The sequence below is a fragment of the Protopterus annectens genome, chromosome 8.part0 (genome assembly GCF_019279795.1).
Source record: "Protopterus annectens isolate FY-2018-M chromosome 8.part0, PAN1.0, whole genome shotgun sequence".
Lineage (NCBI taxonomy): Eukaryota > Metazoa > Chordata > Ceratodontiformes > Protopteridae > Protopterus > Protopterus annectens.
The window spans coordinates 1,197,905,666-1,197,925,177 of NC_056741.1; the positions used below are offsets into that span (position 1 = coordinate 1,197,905,666).

Sequence of the window (19,512 nt, forward strand, 5' to 3'; positions counted from 1 at the left end):
ATAATCCAGAATATTCAATAGATTTCACATTCATTTTCTTTTAATTGGGGTGTGTGATGCTAAGAGCACCTCTTTTTACATTTTATTTGATTTTCTATTGAAACCCTCAATATAGCACAAAGACTAAAGATGTTGTTTTCCTGTACAACAGTGAATGCTTATTGTTTGGTGTATACTAATCACTGTAGTTTCACTCATGTCCATTGGATGACTTACAAACTACTGAGACTATATGAACATATACAGTATTGCTGAATTAAGGTCACTTGATCTAAGGATACCCTAGTGACCGTACACTTGAGCATTAATAATTATACAAGTATTCTGATTGGCAACAGTTACCAGTTCACCCATTTATTGTTTGCTAAAATTTTCAGTCAGAGCTCTCCTCACCTGTAATGACTGGCCTTAGGTTGTGTCAGTGAACTGGATTACCCACAGATTTAGCTTTCATGAAGTCTCTTAGTGTTTGGAAGAGAATTAAGAGACTGTGTGTAACATACGACAGAGTGTTCTGCTTTTGACTGTCTTCACCCATAGTTATTTAAACTTGGTACTGAGGTTACTGTACATCCTTCTTTCATTGCCTTCACCCTTTTCTGGTCGTCCATGTTGTTCATGCCTTGTGGATATAGTCTAACATCATCCAAGCACCCAAAGCTGCTTACCCATAACAGACACAGAAAGACAGGCCAGTCCTGTATTTTCATTTTATTCATGTTAATTTCTGAGCTAGTGGTTTGCAATGCTTCAATTTTCTTTTCTTTTTTTTTTTATTTGTCGCCCTCCTTCAAATGATACCAGACATCTCTTTCTCCTTTCAGTTTGCCCATTTGTTGTACCTGTATTTATGACAGTCAGACCCAATCATTCCTGACTAGGGAAAGAGTCCTATAGTCCACTCATTTTCTCCAGGAGACAAGAGTTAGGGGTTAGGGTACAAGTTGTGCCATAGTCATGTGGACCAGCCTCCCTAGACTGAACTCCTGCCCTCAACAGTTGGCAAGATCAGCATAGGGTGCTGTTTTAGTGAGGTCCATTGCCTGCTTCCGAATCCATATGTAGGCCTCCCTGATTTACGTGCATCATGCAGCCACAGAGAGACAAAAGTTGACACTGATATTCTCCACAATTCTTGTAGTGGGCAGCAGTGCAGGAGGTCATACCAACCCCCACCAAGGGGGAGGGGCATCAGCTGCTGACCACCATCCTACCTGCTGCTGCCGTTCCAACAAGCACATTTACTTAATTGAGAAATGGAGTTTTGTACATATAAAGTGTAGACCAACTCAGCTCCAAGACAATCAAAGACTTTATTAGACAAGACAAAGCCACCGAACACTGTACAAACGAAATACCAGTTTCACTTAGCGCTTTCACCCATCCAACAACTTGGGCATGATGCATTTCCAGCAAGTCCTGTTGATATCCCAAACTAGGTTAGGTCCCTAGAGTGCATTGAGTACAATTTGGCTTATAGATGTGCAGCATTTCCATTAAAGCAGGATCTGAGATTGCTTTAAACACAAGGCACGGATCTCTCTGAGTAGTCTGTATGACACAGAGTATACATACAGTGATTTCAGTCTGTCAACATATGACATGCTGAGGGCCTTGAATTTTCTTTGTAAGAAACCTTTGAGGTGTCTCCAATTGCTGCAGGTGCTTGGTAAGGTACATACCAAAGGGAGCATTGTACTCTATTACTGGCCTGATGAGGGAAGAGTATGGGGGGGTTATGAACTCTTTTTTTTTTTTTTTCTGGAAGCAATGCCCTTAATTATGAGATGGGCAATGTAAAACGCCCTTCTTACCACTGTAGAGACAGTGTGGTCAAAGGAGAGGTTGCTATCAACCTATTTGCCCAAATCTGTCACCATAGATTGATGGTTAATACACGTTACTTGGTTTTCTAATATTTATTATTTGGTAAACTTAATTTGTAAGTTTACCAAATAATAAATATAAAAATACTAGTCAGCATTCCAGAACTTGTTCGGTATTGTCAAAAATGTCTCATTCCACACCTAAAACATGCTCTCTCAGAGTCTTTAACATGGCATTTTTAGCAACACTGCAGGAAACCAAGCATCATTAAAACAAGTGCTACTTCTTCACTTTTTTCAAACACATTTTCCTTGCAAATCCAAACTAGCTATCAAGTGGCCTTTGGACCACTTGTTTGTCAAATATCTTGTAATATAGGATGGTAGTTTTTCTAGCACAAGATAAAAGCCCGGCATGAATGAAGGCTTTAGGAAAGACAGTGCTATATTCAGAAGTTGAGATGATGTCTGATGAGGGAAATGGAACTATTGTATAAGAGAAACTGCAGGGTAGTAAGGGAAAACTGACTGGCCTCTTTAGCAAAAGTCTCTCAAAGGCAAGGTAATTGGTAGCAGTTGTGCACCTGCACCATTTTATTGTCAGCATTAGAGCACTATGGGAGGAGTCACTGGAACAAGAATCCAGAGGAAGTTGGAGTGTACCTCTGTGAAGGCCAGAGCTTTGAGCTTTAAGATGGGGATCAATTCAGAAAAACTATAAAAACAATGGAAGTCCTAGTAACAGATAAATGGATCCACTTAAAGTAAAGGCTGTTGTTAAAAGATTTTCCCTTACTGCTGATCCAGAACATATAGGTGCACTTAGGAATACCTGTGTTTGTCCATTGGCACATAATAGAACAATGACATTTATATAGCTGATAGACTGAACTGTATGGTTTGTTTTGCCTGTTGGCACCATATGTCATTTTCTTTAAGATGAAGTCAAACTACCCTGAATTGGCTGGACAATAAATCTTCTTATTTTTCATTGAAGTATGAAGTGTCTGCTGTCAAAATCTGAAATATTATGAAAATGCAGGCAACTGAGACTTTAGCCTCAAATTCTGAATTTCTGGTTCAACCTATCACTTTTAAACATAGTGAGGATAATTCCCCAAGTGGGTTAAGGAATTTTTTCTCACGGTATTATATTCTTCTGCTGATGGTCTATGATTCAGGATGTGGTCCACATTGTAAAGGTATGACAGAGGTCCTAGTGAGATATCCTATGGGGAGAAGCCTGAACCCTGTATGATAACTACAGAAGAACAACTACTGCAGATGATAGCTACCATTGCTTAGGTAATGTTTTCATTAGACATATTGATGGCTTACTCAATTACCACCCCACCACTTAAGCTCCTAACCAATAAAAAAGACCTCAGAACCCACTTAATTACTTTCAAGAAGACAGCCAGCTAAGAGGCTTAAAAATAGTCTCACTGGACTGGAATATTAGAAGCTCAACTCAGGGTAGCCCGTCTGTACTTTTATGGACATGCCTAGATCAGACTATAATTACTTTGGCAAGGTAAAAAAAATACTTTGATAACATGGGTGGGCATCACCTTAGGCCTCATGCTATTCAATTCCATGACTGGACTTTTCAAGGAATGACATATTAAGAGCTTAATTGGTAGAACTAAAACATACTGGAAAGTTGTTGGTAGACCTGGACAGACTTAATAGCAAAGATGCTAATATGAAACTAGTTGTTACCGACAGGTACAAGAGAGCTTTGCTTGTAACTTATTAATAAATAGGATGTATGAAGCCAAACTACAAGATGCCAAAAGCCTTGCTCACCCTAGTGTGCAGAATTTTATCTTATGCAAGTTTGTTTAAGGAAATACCTGATAGACAAAGACAAAGTGTATAAAATGAATGGGGGTATATCTTCTATACTTTATTTTGAGTGTGGCAGCTGGGGACATATTGTTAAATACTGTGCTTGGAAAGTAAACCAAATATACTCAGACAGTCAGTTGTAGAGTTAGTAACAAGTGAAGAGGTGAGGGAGTATAGGTGAGTAATGACTGGAATTGTTTAGACTGCATTCTGTTATTGCAGCACTGAAAAAAATAATGAAGTGTCTTATAAAGGTCATTGAGGAAGAGCTAAAGAGGCTGTTGGATACTGGTAGCATGACTGTACTTGGTAATGGAGCAATATGTCTCTAGGAAGAAAGTCCATTCACAAATGTATAGTGAAGTCTGTATTTCTGGAGAGAAGAGATGGTATCATATTAGCCAGATGGAAATAGAAACCAAATTTGGGAAGATCCTACATGTGGTAGCCATACTACTTTACCTTATTCATGACCTAATTATTGGGCAGAATCTTCTATTTTTAAGGACCTTTGTAAACAGTGTGAAGATCCAAATGCTAGGAATCTGGTATATCCCCAGATGAAGAGGCAAAACTGAAGCAGTTCACCGATTTGTAGGACACAGACGTGGCCAATAGCCTAGAAGCAAAAAAAGCCAGGGTTACTAAATCAGTGTAACAGTAAAATGCAATAGGAAAAACAAAGTTTGGATAAGCTTGACAGAATAAAGAGAGGACCCTTGCCCCTGCATTACAGTCCTAACAAAAGTTAGAAGCAGTGAGCACTCAAAGTCAATGGAAAGTTTTAGGAAACTAAGGCTGGAACAAGAAAACCAAATAAAGTAAGAGAAGATAGACAGAGAAAAGAGCGTTTATATCTGGAGTATAGTGGACAGAATTCTTTGGAACATGGGTGAGAATTATGGGAAAAGCATGGTACATGGAAATTCTAGTATCTGCCTTGGTGGGAGAAGACACAGACCCCCCCCCCCCTCAAGGTACACAAGAGGAGGAGGATGAAGATCCTAGTCTGTCCTTCTTTCAAATAAGTCAAGTGAACTTCATAGTGGGAGGGCAAAACTCTGATCCATGCTAGAGAGAATATATCCATCACAGTGGGAGATCTCTACATAGGGTCTTTCAGCATATCGTAATTTGTTTGTGCAAATTAGTCTGGTGTATAGGACAGTAAGATAGATAGAAAGAGAAGAAATTCACAACAGTTGTTGGTGCCTAAACCTTTTAGGTGCATGGTCATCAATGTGACCCACAGTTACATGTTGTAAGAGGTTGGGTGCTATTTGGGTATGGGAAACAATTAAAGTAAGGATCCTGGCAAGATATAATTTGCCAGATGTTCTAAATGAAATTAAGAATTATTGTGACAGCTGTCCTGAGGGCTCAAAGGCTGTCTGTAGCCTGTACTTCAGGAATCCTATAATGTCAATGCCCATGAAATTCCTTTTGACAGAATTGCTATGGAAATTGTGGAGCTAACAATGGACATCAATATATTTTAAGAATGTTAGACTATACTACCAGATTTCTTGAGGCTGTTCATTTCAGGAAAGCTAACTTCAAATGGCAATATGAAGGAAATGGTGTTGCTATTGTCCTTGACAGGTACCTGGAAGGGAAATCCGAGAGGCCACAACATGTCCTTTATGTCCAAAATCATATGGCATCTCTGTCAGAGTTTTAAGGTTATCCAACTGAGAACTTCCATTTATCACCCCCAAAATGATGATATGGTGAAATGTTTTAAGAGAACCCTGAAATCAATATATTGAAAAGTTATAGAAAACTGGTAAAAACTGGGTCCAACTTTTGTCATACTTAATGCTTTTAGACTGGGAGGTGCCAAAACTTTCAATGGGATTTAGTGTCTTTCAACTATTAGACACCCTGGAGGGTTAATAGATGCATGTAAGGAGACATGAGAAGAGGAGGAGATACCTTTTAGGAGTGCTTTAGAGCATTATACTAAAATTCAGGAAAAAATAAAGGTGATAATGCCAACTGACTGAGAACATAAGCAAAGACCATAAACTAGCCAACAAAGCTTTGCAATAGGAATGACTAAAGTAAGGTGTTTCAAGTACAAGATTAAATCTTAGTTTTGGTCCCTATGACAAAAAAATGCTGGCAAGGTGGGCAGGGATATTATAAGGTACATGAAGTAATAGTTATTGAAGTGGATTATAAAATAAGATAGGCAGGAACAAATGTATCACAGATATGTCTTAAAACATTGGAAGGAGGTACAAGTTAGAGTGGTGAATAGAGTATCTGATGTCAGAGATTGGGAAGTGGAAAAGCACTTATTACTCATACCTGAAGTGACAGTAGATGACACCCTTTAAAACACTCAGAAGCAAGAAATACAAGAGTTCTTTTTAAGGAACAAAGATACCTGTTCTGAGTTGTCTGGGAGGGCAAGACTTATCAAACACAGATAAGCACAGAGAAACAATCTCAGGAGCAAAAGGAGATTTAAACCCATACAGAAAACCCTAAAGATTAAAGCAAGAAATCTGAGAGCAGATACAAAATTAGGAGTAACTGAAGAATCAGTCAGTGATTGGAACAGATCTATTGTTTTACTCCTTCAAATCAGATGGGAAGTTCAGCAGACATAATACCATTTCCAAATTTTACAACTACCCTAGGCCCCAGGTTGATGAAGTTTTAGAATTTCAAAAAAAGACTAGGTGATGCTACAAGGTGATATTAAGAAATCCCATTAACTTGTGATGCTAAAGAAAACAATGCCTTCTCAACATTGGTTGAGGTTTTTGACCAAACCTTCCTTCCCTTCAGCCTGCATGGGGTCCCAAGTGCAATCAAAAGGTTGATAAACTATGAAGAGAGGTGTCACCATCTATATGATGCTACCCATTTAGAAGACTGGGATTCATATCTTTCCAAAGTACAAGCAGCGTTGGATTCCATAAAGCAGGCTGGGCTCACTGAAAATACTCAGAAGAGTTAAAAAGGAATGAAGTGTGGTATCTCAGCTATATTTTTGGGAGAGGAGGGGGTTTAACTTAAATAGTAGACGCTATAAAATAATGAGAAATTCCCTAGACAAAAAGACAATTAAAGGCCTTTCTGGGGCTGCCAGGTTGTTATAAGAACTTTTCTCCCATTTTGCTTCCATAGCATGTCCTTACAAATCTCATCATGAGAAAACTACCTGAATGGTTAGGTCAGCATTGGAGGCTGAAGAGTCTTTCCAAAAATGTAAACAGATTTTTTTTTCTACAAACTAGTTCTTATGTCCCCTGACTACTTTAAACCATTCATAATTTATACAGATTTTCCAGAAGTGAGGATGGGGGAGTTTTGATCCAAACAGTGACACGCATTATGTTTCCACATCCATTGCCATTTTAGTGTTCAACACAAAAGATTGTCAAAGACCTACATATCTGATAAGGAGTATAAGCTAGGGAGCTGAAGTGTGGGGGAGGGGCTCATTTGTAACACAGCATGGTGGTTTTACAGATACAACACCTGGAAAAAGACAGGAGACATGCATAAGTTGAGGTCTTAAGAGAGTTTGTACTTGTATTCAAAAGGGAGGTAGCGTCTCATGTGGAAAATAGATTTATTGTACAAGAGAAACCACAGGGTAGTGACATACTAGAGATTGGTCCATTTAACAAAAGATATTCAAAGGCAAGGTAATTAGTTTCAGTTGTGCACTATGGGAGGAGTCAGCATAAAAGCACTATGGGAGGAGTCAGCATAAAAGCACTATGGGAGGAGTCATTAGAACAAGACTCCAGAGGAGGCTGGAGTGTACCTCTGTAAAGGTGAGATGACCTGAGGCCAGAGCATATGGGTCTGACTGTAGAACTGGTGGAAACCTTGGTAACAGAGTAGATGATTTAATTAATTTAAACACTGCCAGCAAAACTGCCTTACGGCTGATCTAGAAACTAGAGGTATATTTGGAACAATCATCACTTGCGTTTGTTAATCCATTGGTACTTGAACTGAGCAGTGATGTTTGTATGGCCAGTAAACTAAATTGTTTTCTTTATTTTTCCTGTTGCTATCATATATACTATTTTTCAAGACAAAGTTGGCTTAAGCTTTTTCTTTGGATAATAAATAGTTGTATTTAGTTTTCATTGAACTGTGAAGTGTCTACTTTTTAAATACCTTAAATACCTTAAACTCACTTGCTTACAAAACTGTCTTCCACTAGCAAACAGACTTACCTCACATCACTTTTTTTATCCATTCATTCTCAATAATGTAATGCACCCATACAAAAAGGCCAAAATATAGCCTCACCAAACTAAAAATATCTTTCTCATATTCAGCTCATTTCATATGGAATCTACTGTCTGACAAACTAAGAAATAAGTCCAGTCATTTTCTTTTCTCCAAATCATCAATAAGTGATGCCTTGTTAAGTGACTTACTGAAGTTCCCAGAGGAGGAGCTAGATCAGGGCTTTGAGAAATCAAACTCTGTACCACAGGAGCTACTGCTCACAACCTTAACCATCTACACCAAATGCCAGAACTGGATAAAGTGATATGTGCAAGTAACTTATCTGAAATGTCACCACATTTATAATGATGTAATTAAAATTGAATTTCTATTTGTCCAGGCCTTTCACACACACACACACACACACACACACACACACACACACACACACACACACACACACACACACACACACACACACACACACACACACACACATTTTACTATATATGTGTGTGTCTACTGCTCTACATTGAAAGAACACTTCTTTGAAATAGAGCAGGAGACCCACACTTCAGCAAAGGTTCACTTCAATGAAAGTGCACTTTTGCTGAAGTCTAGTTCCCCGGGCGACTGCAAAAAAACCCCCAAAAAAACCCCACTAAAACATGTTTTTGCAGGGGGGCAAGCCCCCCTGCACCCCTCATGTGGGGGGCAGTGTCCCCACACCCCCTTACTTAAATATACCAACTCCAAGATCGCACTACAGCAGGGAAAAGGGAATATTCCCATTCTGTGCTGTAGTGTGACTGCCGAAATCAATGTGCAAAGTTTCACTACTTCGAACAAGTGGACTTGGTGAAGTGGGTTTGAAGTAGTGAAACTTTGAGCATCTGCATATATATATATATATATATATATATATATATATATATATATATATATATATGTGTGTGTGTGTGTGTGTGTGTTTGTATATGGGCTACTGCTAAGTGCTGGAATAGCACCCTGTTTGAATGCATTCTGTATTTAGTACACTCACTGACCAGAATGCATTTCAGTAGAATGAGTGGGAGACAGGCATTTTTGCGAGATTCATGAAGACTAGAGATAGGAGAATTTTTCCCTTTCTATAGTACTGTGTGATGTCAGAGGTGGTATATTTATTTTAGCAGGGGTGAGGGGGTGGGTTCCCCATGCAAAAATACTTTTCTTTTTCATTTTTTTAGTAGTCATTTTTTGAGCAGTTTGTTCAATAAGCAGATACTGATTTGGTTGTGTAACCATTCATCATGTACCAATGTATATATGGGTTCTATGAGATTGGTCGATCAAGCCTAAACTCAATGTCTGTATTGTCAACCCACTTTGTTTGACAGTTGTGTGTTAAAGGATAATCCCTGCCATGGCCCCCACAAGGGGGGCAGACAGGGCCATAGCCTGAAGGCCCGAGATAAGAGGGGCCCAGTGTGAGTGGTCAAAAGATAAAAATATTTAAAACCTCTTTTTGAAATTTCTAGACCACTGAAAATGTATACTTTAATTCATACAACAATTGAATTGTGAATTCCAAAAAGGGCCCATATCCATATTTTTTCAATTGTGGAGATGGGCCCTTTACAAAATTCCCGATTCAATTATTATTATTATTATTATTATTATCAATGCAGCAGAGTGGGTGGTGCGAGCCAGTTGAGTGCACGGGGATATTTCTAGCCTGCATTGGTATCGTATGAGCATGTGATATACTTTTACCCTTTGTGTCATATGGCCACGTGTTTTACACAAAAAAAAAATGTGGTTGAGCCGTATCTAATGTTTATGTTCATGTTGTCTCCTTTGTGTGTTCTATACAAAAAAGATTCGATTTTAACTGGAAACATGCTGATTCGTAAGCAGACCTCTCAACCATACCGAAGCTAGTTGTTTTTACCGGTTATGAGGACTGAGGAGAGAGAGAAGTGTATCCCTCTTGCTCACCTACCTCTATAACAGTTGTCCTTGTTACAGTACTGATATCACTACCAATGCTTGTGAACTGTTGTGTCACCTGCATACTCCCATCTCTCTCCCTCTAGAAGAGGCAAGTCTAATTCCACCTGGCCAGCTCCAGCAGGTGCTCAAGTCACTAATCAAACTCAGTTTGCCAGAGTCACAGGCAGATCTTTATTCCTCTATGTGAGGAGTGCTGGGCAAATTTTGCAAAATTCAATGCACAGTTTTATTAATAACAATGTGCTGTTCTACAGACAGAAACATATAATTGGGTTACAGTGTTTATTAAATGATAAATAAAAATGGTAAACTCATTAAACCAGCATTAATGTGGTCTGCTGATGAGCTGATAGTGTTACCAGAGATTACCAAATATCTTACTATAGCAGTTATCACAGTGCAGCCTTTTTCTCTTTATACTAACTGGTTTCCCCAGGTTTCTGCATTGCTTAATGCATTTATACTGTTTCATACATTGCTTGTATGTTCTGAAATATGTTATGCTTCACTGAATGATAGATCATATGTCTTGTCTCTGTATGGCTTTTCTCAAATGCAGTCACCTGTTTTATATTTTCTGATATTGTTAGATGTTTTGTGAAGTAGGTTCACACAGCACATCTTCAGATGCCTCATGTCTCACTACTGGTATCAGAGTACAGGACCTAATGCCACAGTTCCTTTAAATCAGATATGATAAAATAATGCTGTATACCTCAGTCTTCCTAAAACATTAATTCTGAGAAACATACTAATACAGTGACAATTAGTACAGGGAATGATAAAGTCCCGATGTAAGACTTTGAATACCCTCCAAGTATCTCTAAAAGCTTAAAAAATGCATTCAAATACTCTGTGATCTTACACTATAATGATTATGTTTCTAACAGTTTTCTTATTTCACAACACATAACATAACATGGCACACAAAACAGACTACAAAGAAAAAATAATTCAAGCGAGATTGAGGTCCAAATAATAGGGTGCCACAATTCCCAAGTGGAACCCCAAAATTTCCAAATTTCCTGGCTTTTTTTTTTATTTTTTCCCAGTCTTTCTTTTTTTCAAACTGACATCATCACCCAGAGGCGTGCACAGTGATGTCGGCTTCATGAGCAGCTTGCCAGCCTATCGAAATTTGGCTCAGGGCTACTCTGGGCTGAGTTTACTTTGCAAGCCTGTAACAGAGTAGAGAATGAGATAGGGTCTAAAGAGAGAGAAACGGGACAGACGAGTCAGAAGCCTGAACACGGAGCAGCTGATAGCGCTGCGAAGCACATTATTGGATTAAACAGGTAAGAAAAAAATGTACACACCTCAATGTAGTCAGCACTAGACAGTATCATTTATTTCACAGTAGGAATAAATCTGCCTATGTACTGCTTTATTCTAATGGCCAGTAGGATATATATATATATATATATATATATATATATATATATATATATATATATATGATAAAATATGTTATCTTTCAGCTGGAAGTTTGATTTAACTGAGCTGCATTTTCATGTTATTCTTTTTTTGGAAGTTTACCAGTTTTTTTTGTGTCAAAACAAATAACTTTTTTTAACCTGAGTACTCGAGTGTTAAACGTATATGAATAACAGCTACTTTGAGTAATGACTATTACTAGCTTATGTTGGGATAATGAATTACTTATTCTGATGGCATGTGTTGCAGAACCCATGAATCTTCTTTTGTAACTGTTAGTGAGAAAAAATAAATTGCTATGCTTTGAATTTCTGGTCTTTGGATGTGTAGATTCTTGTGCAAGATGTGGCTGTCTGCGGTTGCGCACTGGTCAGTTTATGTGTGTGTGTGTGTGTGTGTGTGTGTGTGTGTGTGTGTGAAGCTGCAGCTTTCTAATTCAAATGTTACACTCGGTAAGCAGAGCGGTTATGACAGCAGCATAGCAACCTCTTAGAGTAAGAAATCTGGACAAAGCCATAAATAATGGGGGTGGGGCAAAAGCCCAAAGATAGGGACAATTTTTGAATATTGTACTTACAAACGTAGAAAGTAGATAGAGCAATAGGATGTGCTTTAATATTAATTTTTTGAAGGATATGAAGTCTGAAACTCAAATGTCTGACATTATTTTCTGACTTAAATCTTCAGTGATTTGCCAATGATTTGCTATAAAACCACAATTTTATTAAAAATTGACCCAAAATATTAGGCAGAAATCTGGATATTCTGCAAAAATATGTACAGTTGAGAGGTATGCGAGCAGCTATATTATTTAAGCATGCAACTCACACGGTGTGTGTGGTTCCTTATTGGCAGCAGCTCCACAGCTTTCTAATTCAAATGTTACACTCAGTAAGCAGAGTGGTTATGGCAGCAGCTATTTTATTTAAGCATTAGTGTCTGGGTTTCAATGAATGTGAGTTTCAAGGGCAGAGGAAGTTTTAATGCTAAGTCTATTTTCATTCTGAGACTGTATTGCTTTGTGTAGCAGATGTCTATTAGTGTTTATACTATAAAATGTAAAATAAGTTTTAAATGAAATCCAAATAATCATTGTAGAAGTAAATCAGTATGCACATTCCAGTGTTTATGGTAAATGGAGCAAAATAGCCAAGTAATGGGACATTAAAATGGGACCATATTTTAGTTGTCTGTTCTTCAGTTGGCGTTTGAAAGTTGGTTTCCCACAATTCTATTGGAATGGGTGGGGTTACATAATTAGGTATACAGATTTTATGTTAATTATCATACAGATTTGTACCTATTTTTCGTGGGCATTTGTCCAGATTTTTGATGTTTTCAGGTTGAGGGGTATGTTTGTAATCATAAGTAAATATTTTTGCTTTGCACCTGTCCTGTTCTTTATGGATATGTTCGTTTTGAAAAAGTTATATACATATTTTTGGCTTTTATTTTTTTTATAGAAATTAACAATAATAAGTAAAAGTAAAGCCATGTCTGCTTCAAATTATAAACACAAGTCCGGCGATCAGAAAAGGAAACAAATATGAAAAAGAAGTGAAAGCATCACTTGGTCATCAATCGATAACAAAATTCTTTAAATATGGTGACAAAAAGAATTTAGCGCATAGTGCTAATCATGAATATAGCGATTATGAGAATTCAGAAATTGAAAAATCAGTCAAAGAGGAAGCAACTGCCACTGTTGCAACTGTTGTAGAACAAGGAAATGAGAAACCTCAAGAAGAACTAACTGTGAAAGAACACGATACAGTCAGTACTTCAGTTACACATCATTTCGAAAATCCTGATGTAAAATACAATGATCCTGGTACATGGCCTCGAGTAATTTCAAATAACCTGTGACAAGAAATAGTACAACTCACCACCGTTTAAGAATTCCAAAATATATATAAGAAATTGCCAAAGGATGTTAATGGTAGAGAATTTCAAGAGTTTCTTTTATATAAAAAAATGAAAGATAATAGAACAAGTGAACATTTTCTACAAGAATGGCTAACATGGAGTGCATCAAAAGAAACTCTTTACTGCCTTCCATGTTGACTTTTCTGTGATCTACTTAACAAAAATTTAAGCTGTTTAGCTCAAGAAGGATTTTCACCTAAAAATAAACCTTGGAAAAAGTTATATGACATTTTGCCATCTCATAAAAATAGTGCTGAACATAGGAAACAATATGCAGCTTGGAAATGTCTTTTGGATTCATTAAAAGGACATGGAATCGATAAAGCCCTCCAACTCCAAATTCAGTCTGAGACAACCAAGTGGAAAGCTATTCTGCAATGAATTTTAGATGTAACACATTTTTTGGCATCTAGAGGTTTAGCGTTTCAAGGAGAGAACACAACAATTGGAAATGTCCACAATGGAAATTTTGTAGGGCTTTTGGAACTAATTGCAAAATATGATGAAGTAACACAACAACACCTTGCTAAAGTTCAACAAAATCAAATAGAAAAAGGAAGAAATATAAAAGGATTTGTCCATTATTTGTCGTGGTATTCTCAAAATGAGTTTATAGGCCTTTGTGCAGACCAAGTTCTTAACACCATTCTGGATCAAAGAAGGGACTCAATTTTTTATGGCATAATTGTTGATGCAACACCAGATATTTCACACAATGAACAAAATGTCCTGATTCTCAGATATGTATTTCAAAACAAAGATTTAAATGAATATGAAGTAAATAAACATTTCATCGAATTCATAAATTTTACTGGGAAAACTGGACAAAAAATAACTGAAGAAATACTTGTTACTCTTGAAAAACACAATATACCTCTTCAAGATTGCCGTTCACAAGGATACGATAATGGTGCCGATATGCATGGTAAAGTAATCGGTGTTCAAACCCGCATCCTAGAAAAGAATAAATTTGCAGTGTTCTTCCCCTGTGGTGCACATTCATTAAATTGCGTAGGAGTGAGTGCTGCAAAAATCAATCCAGATGTTATAACATTTTTCGGAAATATAGAGAGCTTGTCCACTTTTTTCGCTCATAGTCCTACACTCTGGGAGGTACTTTGAAGAGATAATGGTATGTGTTTTATAAGTGTGTCAGAGACAAGATGGAGTGAAAGAATTCAAGCTGTGTGTCCAATCGCAATCGTCAAACATTACCCTGGTGTACTTGCTGCGACAGATGAAATTCTTAGTGAGATGGCTACAGGATTAACTCCTTCAGCACTAAATATGCTTAAAGGTTTGAAGAAATATTTCAGTTCTTATAAAGGTCTGTTGATGATAATATTCTGGCATAAAATACTAGCCAGTATTGATAATAAGAATATTGTCATACAAAGCAAAGGATTATCTCTTGATATCGAGACCACCTTGGTAAAAGACTTAGTGGAAGAAATTCAGACATTGCACGATTCATGGGAAAACATTGTTCATGAAGCTAAAGCAGTTGCTGCAGCAATAGAAATCCAACACCAATTTCCCGAAAAGCCCACAAATTCTGAAAACTGTGAAGAAGACTTCCGAAATTCTGTCATGCACCAAGTGTTGGATTTTAATATCAACAATATAAAAACAAGATGTAAAGCAGCGAATAATATTTGTGAATTATTCTCTCCAAATTTAAATTTTCAGGATTTGGACAAAGATCAGCTAACCACAAAAGCAGCAATACTTCTAAAAGCTTACAAAAAAGATTTGTTGGGTGATTTAATAAGTGAAGTACTTCACCTTAAAACAATCCAGAAGACTGTTTTTGGTTCAGAAAGGTCACCAATTAAACTTCTTAATTTAATATATGAAAAAATCTGCAAGACATATTTGGCAATATTTGCCTTGCATTGAAATTATTTTGTACTATTCCAGTAGCTGTCTCGTCGGCTGAGAGATCATTCAGTAAATTGGCAAACTCATTAAAAACATGACAAAGAAATTCTACTAGCCAAGAACGGCTTAATCATTTGGTAATTTTATGTATAGAAAATGATTTTGCTAAAAAAGTTGATTCCTCAAAAATAATTGAAAAAAATTGCTGTAATGAAAGCTAGAAAGTACACTTTCCAATAATTTTGTTGTTGTTTTTTTTATAAATATAATTATGGGGGCCGGCAAAAAAATCTAGCCTTGAGGCCCACTTCAGCATGTGGGGGTCATGATCCCTGCTGAAGGGGAATATGCCACTTCCTCAGGGATTGTGAGGTCTCAAAGAAAGTATATATATTAAGCAAGAGATGGGGGGACTTTCCCCCACTGCAAAACACTAATTTTATCAATCTAGATTCAACCCCCACTACCAACTCATTCATGCATGCTAAATATAATTGTACCCCTGCCCCTAACCCTACACATTACCCTACTAAAAACCCTTCCCCCACAATACCATCACAAAAAAGTGGATGGAGAGCATACTTATTAAACATCCAAAACAGTAAACCTATCCCCTTACCTAACCCTTATCCTAACCCTAAACCCATGAACATTCACACACACACAACAAGCAGTGTACCTTTTTCAGTCATTCATCTTCCTGCACAATACTACCTACAAATAAAAAAATGTCTATTCAAACATTTGAGCATTTGTGTTTTTGTTCTTCACCCTCTAGAATCTTTTCATTCAAAGGGAAAAAAACAAAGTATCGAATGTAAAGTAATCAAACACAACTGATCGATCAACAGTCGATACCAAAAAAAAAAACAAATAAAAAACCAAACATAAACATTTTAGCATCCCCAGACCATGTGCTAATTATATATACCAACTCCAGAATCACAGGACATTGGGCAAAGATAAATTCCCTGATCCCCACTGTACTACAGTTTCACAGTGCAAAAAGCTGGTACATGCAGTAAGCTAATTTTCAAATAGCTGTATCAGTTTTTTTTCTATTTGACAAATTGACTTGTTGATAAGTTGACTGTAACCCATATATATCTACACATATGGGTCTACTTAGACCAGATTGCTGAAGATGAAAATCCTGAGATGAAAATCATGCAACCATGGAATCCCAAATGTCGACATTTTGCCATGGTAAGTAAACACTTGGCTACCTCTAAATGGAATGCACACCAAGGCCAACATTCCCTATTCTTCAATGTAGAGTGATCCCGGAGTTGGTATATTTAATTAGAGGGGCATGGGGGGGTGCAGTCCAACACATTGGGGCTGTGGGAGTTGTAACCCCCCCCAAGTGGGTTTTACTTACTTTGGCATGCATTCCATAAAGGCCAAAAAGTTGCAGATTAGGCAAAGGTCGAATATACCCATAAACAAACTGAGAAAAAATATATAGGTGGAATAGTTTAAGATGATCGACATTGTTCAATACAGTATTCCTACTTTTTTATTAATAGGGGTAAGTTTTATTTGATTGAAGAATTTCTATGTTTATTTAGTTGTTTTACGTAGTTAGGGTTTTAACTGATAAGCCAACAGAAATGGTTGCTTTGTGCAGGTGTTGAAACCTGCATCTTGTATCGGTGGGGCTGAAGCACTAACCATTGTGCCAATTCTCAATATGATCTTTTGACCTGATTGTAGTACATTACATAGAAGGATGTATATTTAAATGAAGCATCAATAGCTGTTTTGCTATTGGACTTTGAAGAGAACACTAATTGTTTATTGGTCATTATTTAGCTTCTGCCTTAGACACATATTGTTACTGGATATTTATGATAACAATGAATTCTACTGATGTATGAATGAATTCTTATATTTTTATTGGCTGCTGATCTGATTCTAGAACCAATATAAAATGTAAAAGATGCTGTCTTGATTGCATCTGATTGGATGTTCAATTAATGTCTAGTAACATGGACTGGTTAATTGTCTTTTTGAATTTCTATATAAGAAGATGGTTAACTAGGTTCTGTAATGGTCTGAAGAAGCAGTATTTTGTTTTCTAAATATATGTGTGGTGTTAAACAAATAATATATACCAACTCTGCAATCGTACTGCAGTGGGGAAAGGTTATACTCCTTGTTCACAACTGTACCATGCTGCATCTGATAAAGTCTTTGGAATACTGACAAAAACACTTTGTACTACAATGTATGCATTAATGTGTGTTACTGTGTGTTTTTTGGCTTTATTAAAACATCAGACTTTTTTAGTGCTGGCCTTTCCATTCCTGGGTACTTCCGTTTGGTTATTTGGTTTTATTTGGTACCTGAAACCTCAATGCTTTGGACCATGCCACTGAATCTCATTTCACTGAACTGCAGTTAGTATATATGCACTGAGTCGAGTACTGTAAGGCAAGTAAAAGGTATATGCCCTTTTCTGCACAGTAGTGCAATCCTGGAGTTAGTATATATAGTTAGGAGGTGTGTAGAGTGCACAGCCCCCTATTTAGTTTGAGTGCATATTGTCTTCTGGAGAGAGTTAGTCATTGGTGTTGTAACTATGCATGTCTATTGTTTAAAATGTATTGTTTTGAAGTTTTTGGTAAAATATAATATAATACAAACAAGGTGGGGGCCTGCTCCCCCGAGAAAGTTGTGCACCGGGGAGTAGGAAATTTCTGTTTCCTCATTGCAGAGTTATCTCACTGTTGGTATATATATATTTAGCAGAGGATGTAGTGGGCGCAGTTCTTTTCTTTTTTTTATGTTGTTTTTGATCTTTTGATGAGAATAATACATTCTGTCTCATTTTAATGATTTATTTGCTGAAATATAATACACCCAGTTATATATACATAGTCATGTCTGTCTCTATCTGTCTATCTATATACGAGTGTGTCTATAAAGTTTAAAAATACAAATTTAATACAAATACAATCTAATTTCGATCCTGATGTTGACTTTCTTAGTGGGAGTCATGCAAAGTTCAAACCATTGTTAATTTGTTTACTTCTTTACTTACCTTATGCATTGCATTAACCCTAGTAGACCCAGTGGCTTATTTTTCATGAGGTGATACAGATGGAGGTGTGTGGAATTTGATCACAATACTAAGGAAATATCCCTTCCCTTCTCTTCTTTCTGATAGGTACCATAGGATCTTTAATATCCACCTAAGCTACCACAAAGTTCAATGTCCCCATAATATTGTACAGCATTGTCTCTCACTGTACTTCTGATACATAATTGAAAAACAAGATGCATCTGCTTGAAGTTTTGAACCCATCTACAAAACATTTGATATAGACAGTTGAATTTTCTTTACCATGTCTGCTGAATGGCTAGTCATGTGGCTAGACCTCTCTTGCATTGTTTTATACTTCTTTGTTTTGTCTAGTGTAAAACTTACGGCTGATAGCAGTGGGCAGCTGATACAATCCACCACTGATTAATCAAAGATCCTCCACACCAACGGTTTCCATTGAAGCTTATAAACACCTGCCAAGGCCGAGAATGACGTTGACATTCATAACCATTAATGATCCTGTCTTCCAGAGGAGCAGCAGCTGGGAACCAAGATTAGACATTATGGTTAGATGCCCTCCATTTTGTCTTATAAACAAGAATTTTCCTCTTGAAATAACCAGCTGATTCCTGAATGACTATATATATATATATATATATATATATATATATATATATATATATATAAATAGATAGATATGCATATCTTCTTTTATGTGAGTTTTAGCTGTTATTTTATGCAATAGCATAAATGATAAAATGTAAAATGATTTTGTATTGTCTTATACTTATATAACTGTTTTTTACCTAAAATAGAAATTCTTTACTCTATACAATATTTTATAATATACTGTAGCATATAAAGGCCATAAAATATCAAAAAGCAAAACAATGAAATAAATGTTTGAAAACACATAATGCCAAATGACCATTTGACTGAAACATAAAACATCATACATAAAGTGCTTCTGTTGGGGTCAAGCATCCCTGCAGCAACTCACCCACACCCCCAGACGTAAATGTATCAACCTGATAGTCACACCATCTCAAAAAAAGACAAAATATCCAATAAAATGGTATTAAGTAATACCCATACTTCTAAACGTCTTACCACAATACACAAAAATAATTCCCAAAAATCCAAAGGAAATTTTAATGCAACTCCAATAAATTTAAAAAGCAAACTGAACAAAAAGAACAACTTTCACATCAGCATGAATTATTTAAAAATAAATATGAAACTCCAAGATCTGCCATTAATTACTGACTGTAATCCTAAGAAATAAACCATAAAGTAAAGCATTTTATAAGGTACACCCCAAAAAGAAGAAACAAAGAACATTCT

At 36.7% G+C, this 19,512-nt stretch overlaps 1 protein-coding gene across 2 annotated transcripts in view; it reads right to left on the reverse strand.

Moving 5' to 3' along the window:
- LOC122808078 (trypsin-like) overlaps positions 1–19,512 on the reverse strand; it is a 37,388-nt gene that overhangs the window by 16,186 nt on the left and 1,690 nt on the right. Inside the window, exon 2 of one of the 2 annotated variants that reach the window (XM_044079053.1) lies at positions 18,556–18,709. In XM_044079053.1, the coding sequence (XP_043934988.1) occupies positions 18,556–18,709 (154 nt within the window). Of the gene's footprint in view, positions 1–18,552; positions 18,710–19,512 lie in introns of both variants that reach the window. The other variant, XM_044079052.1, reaches the window with a different exon arrangement.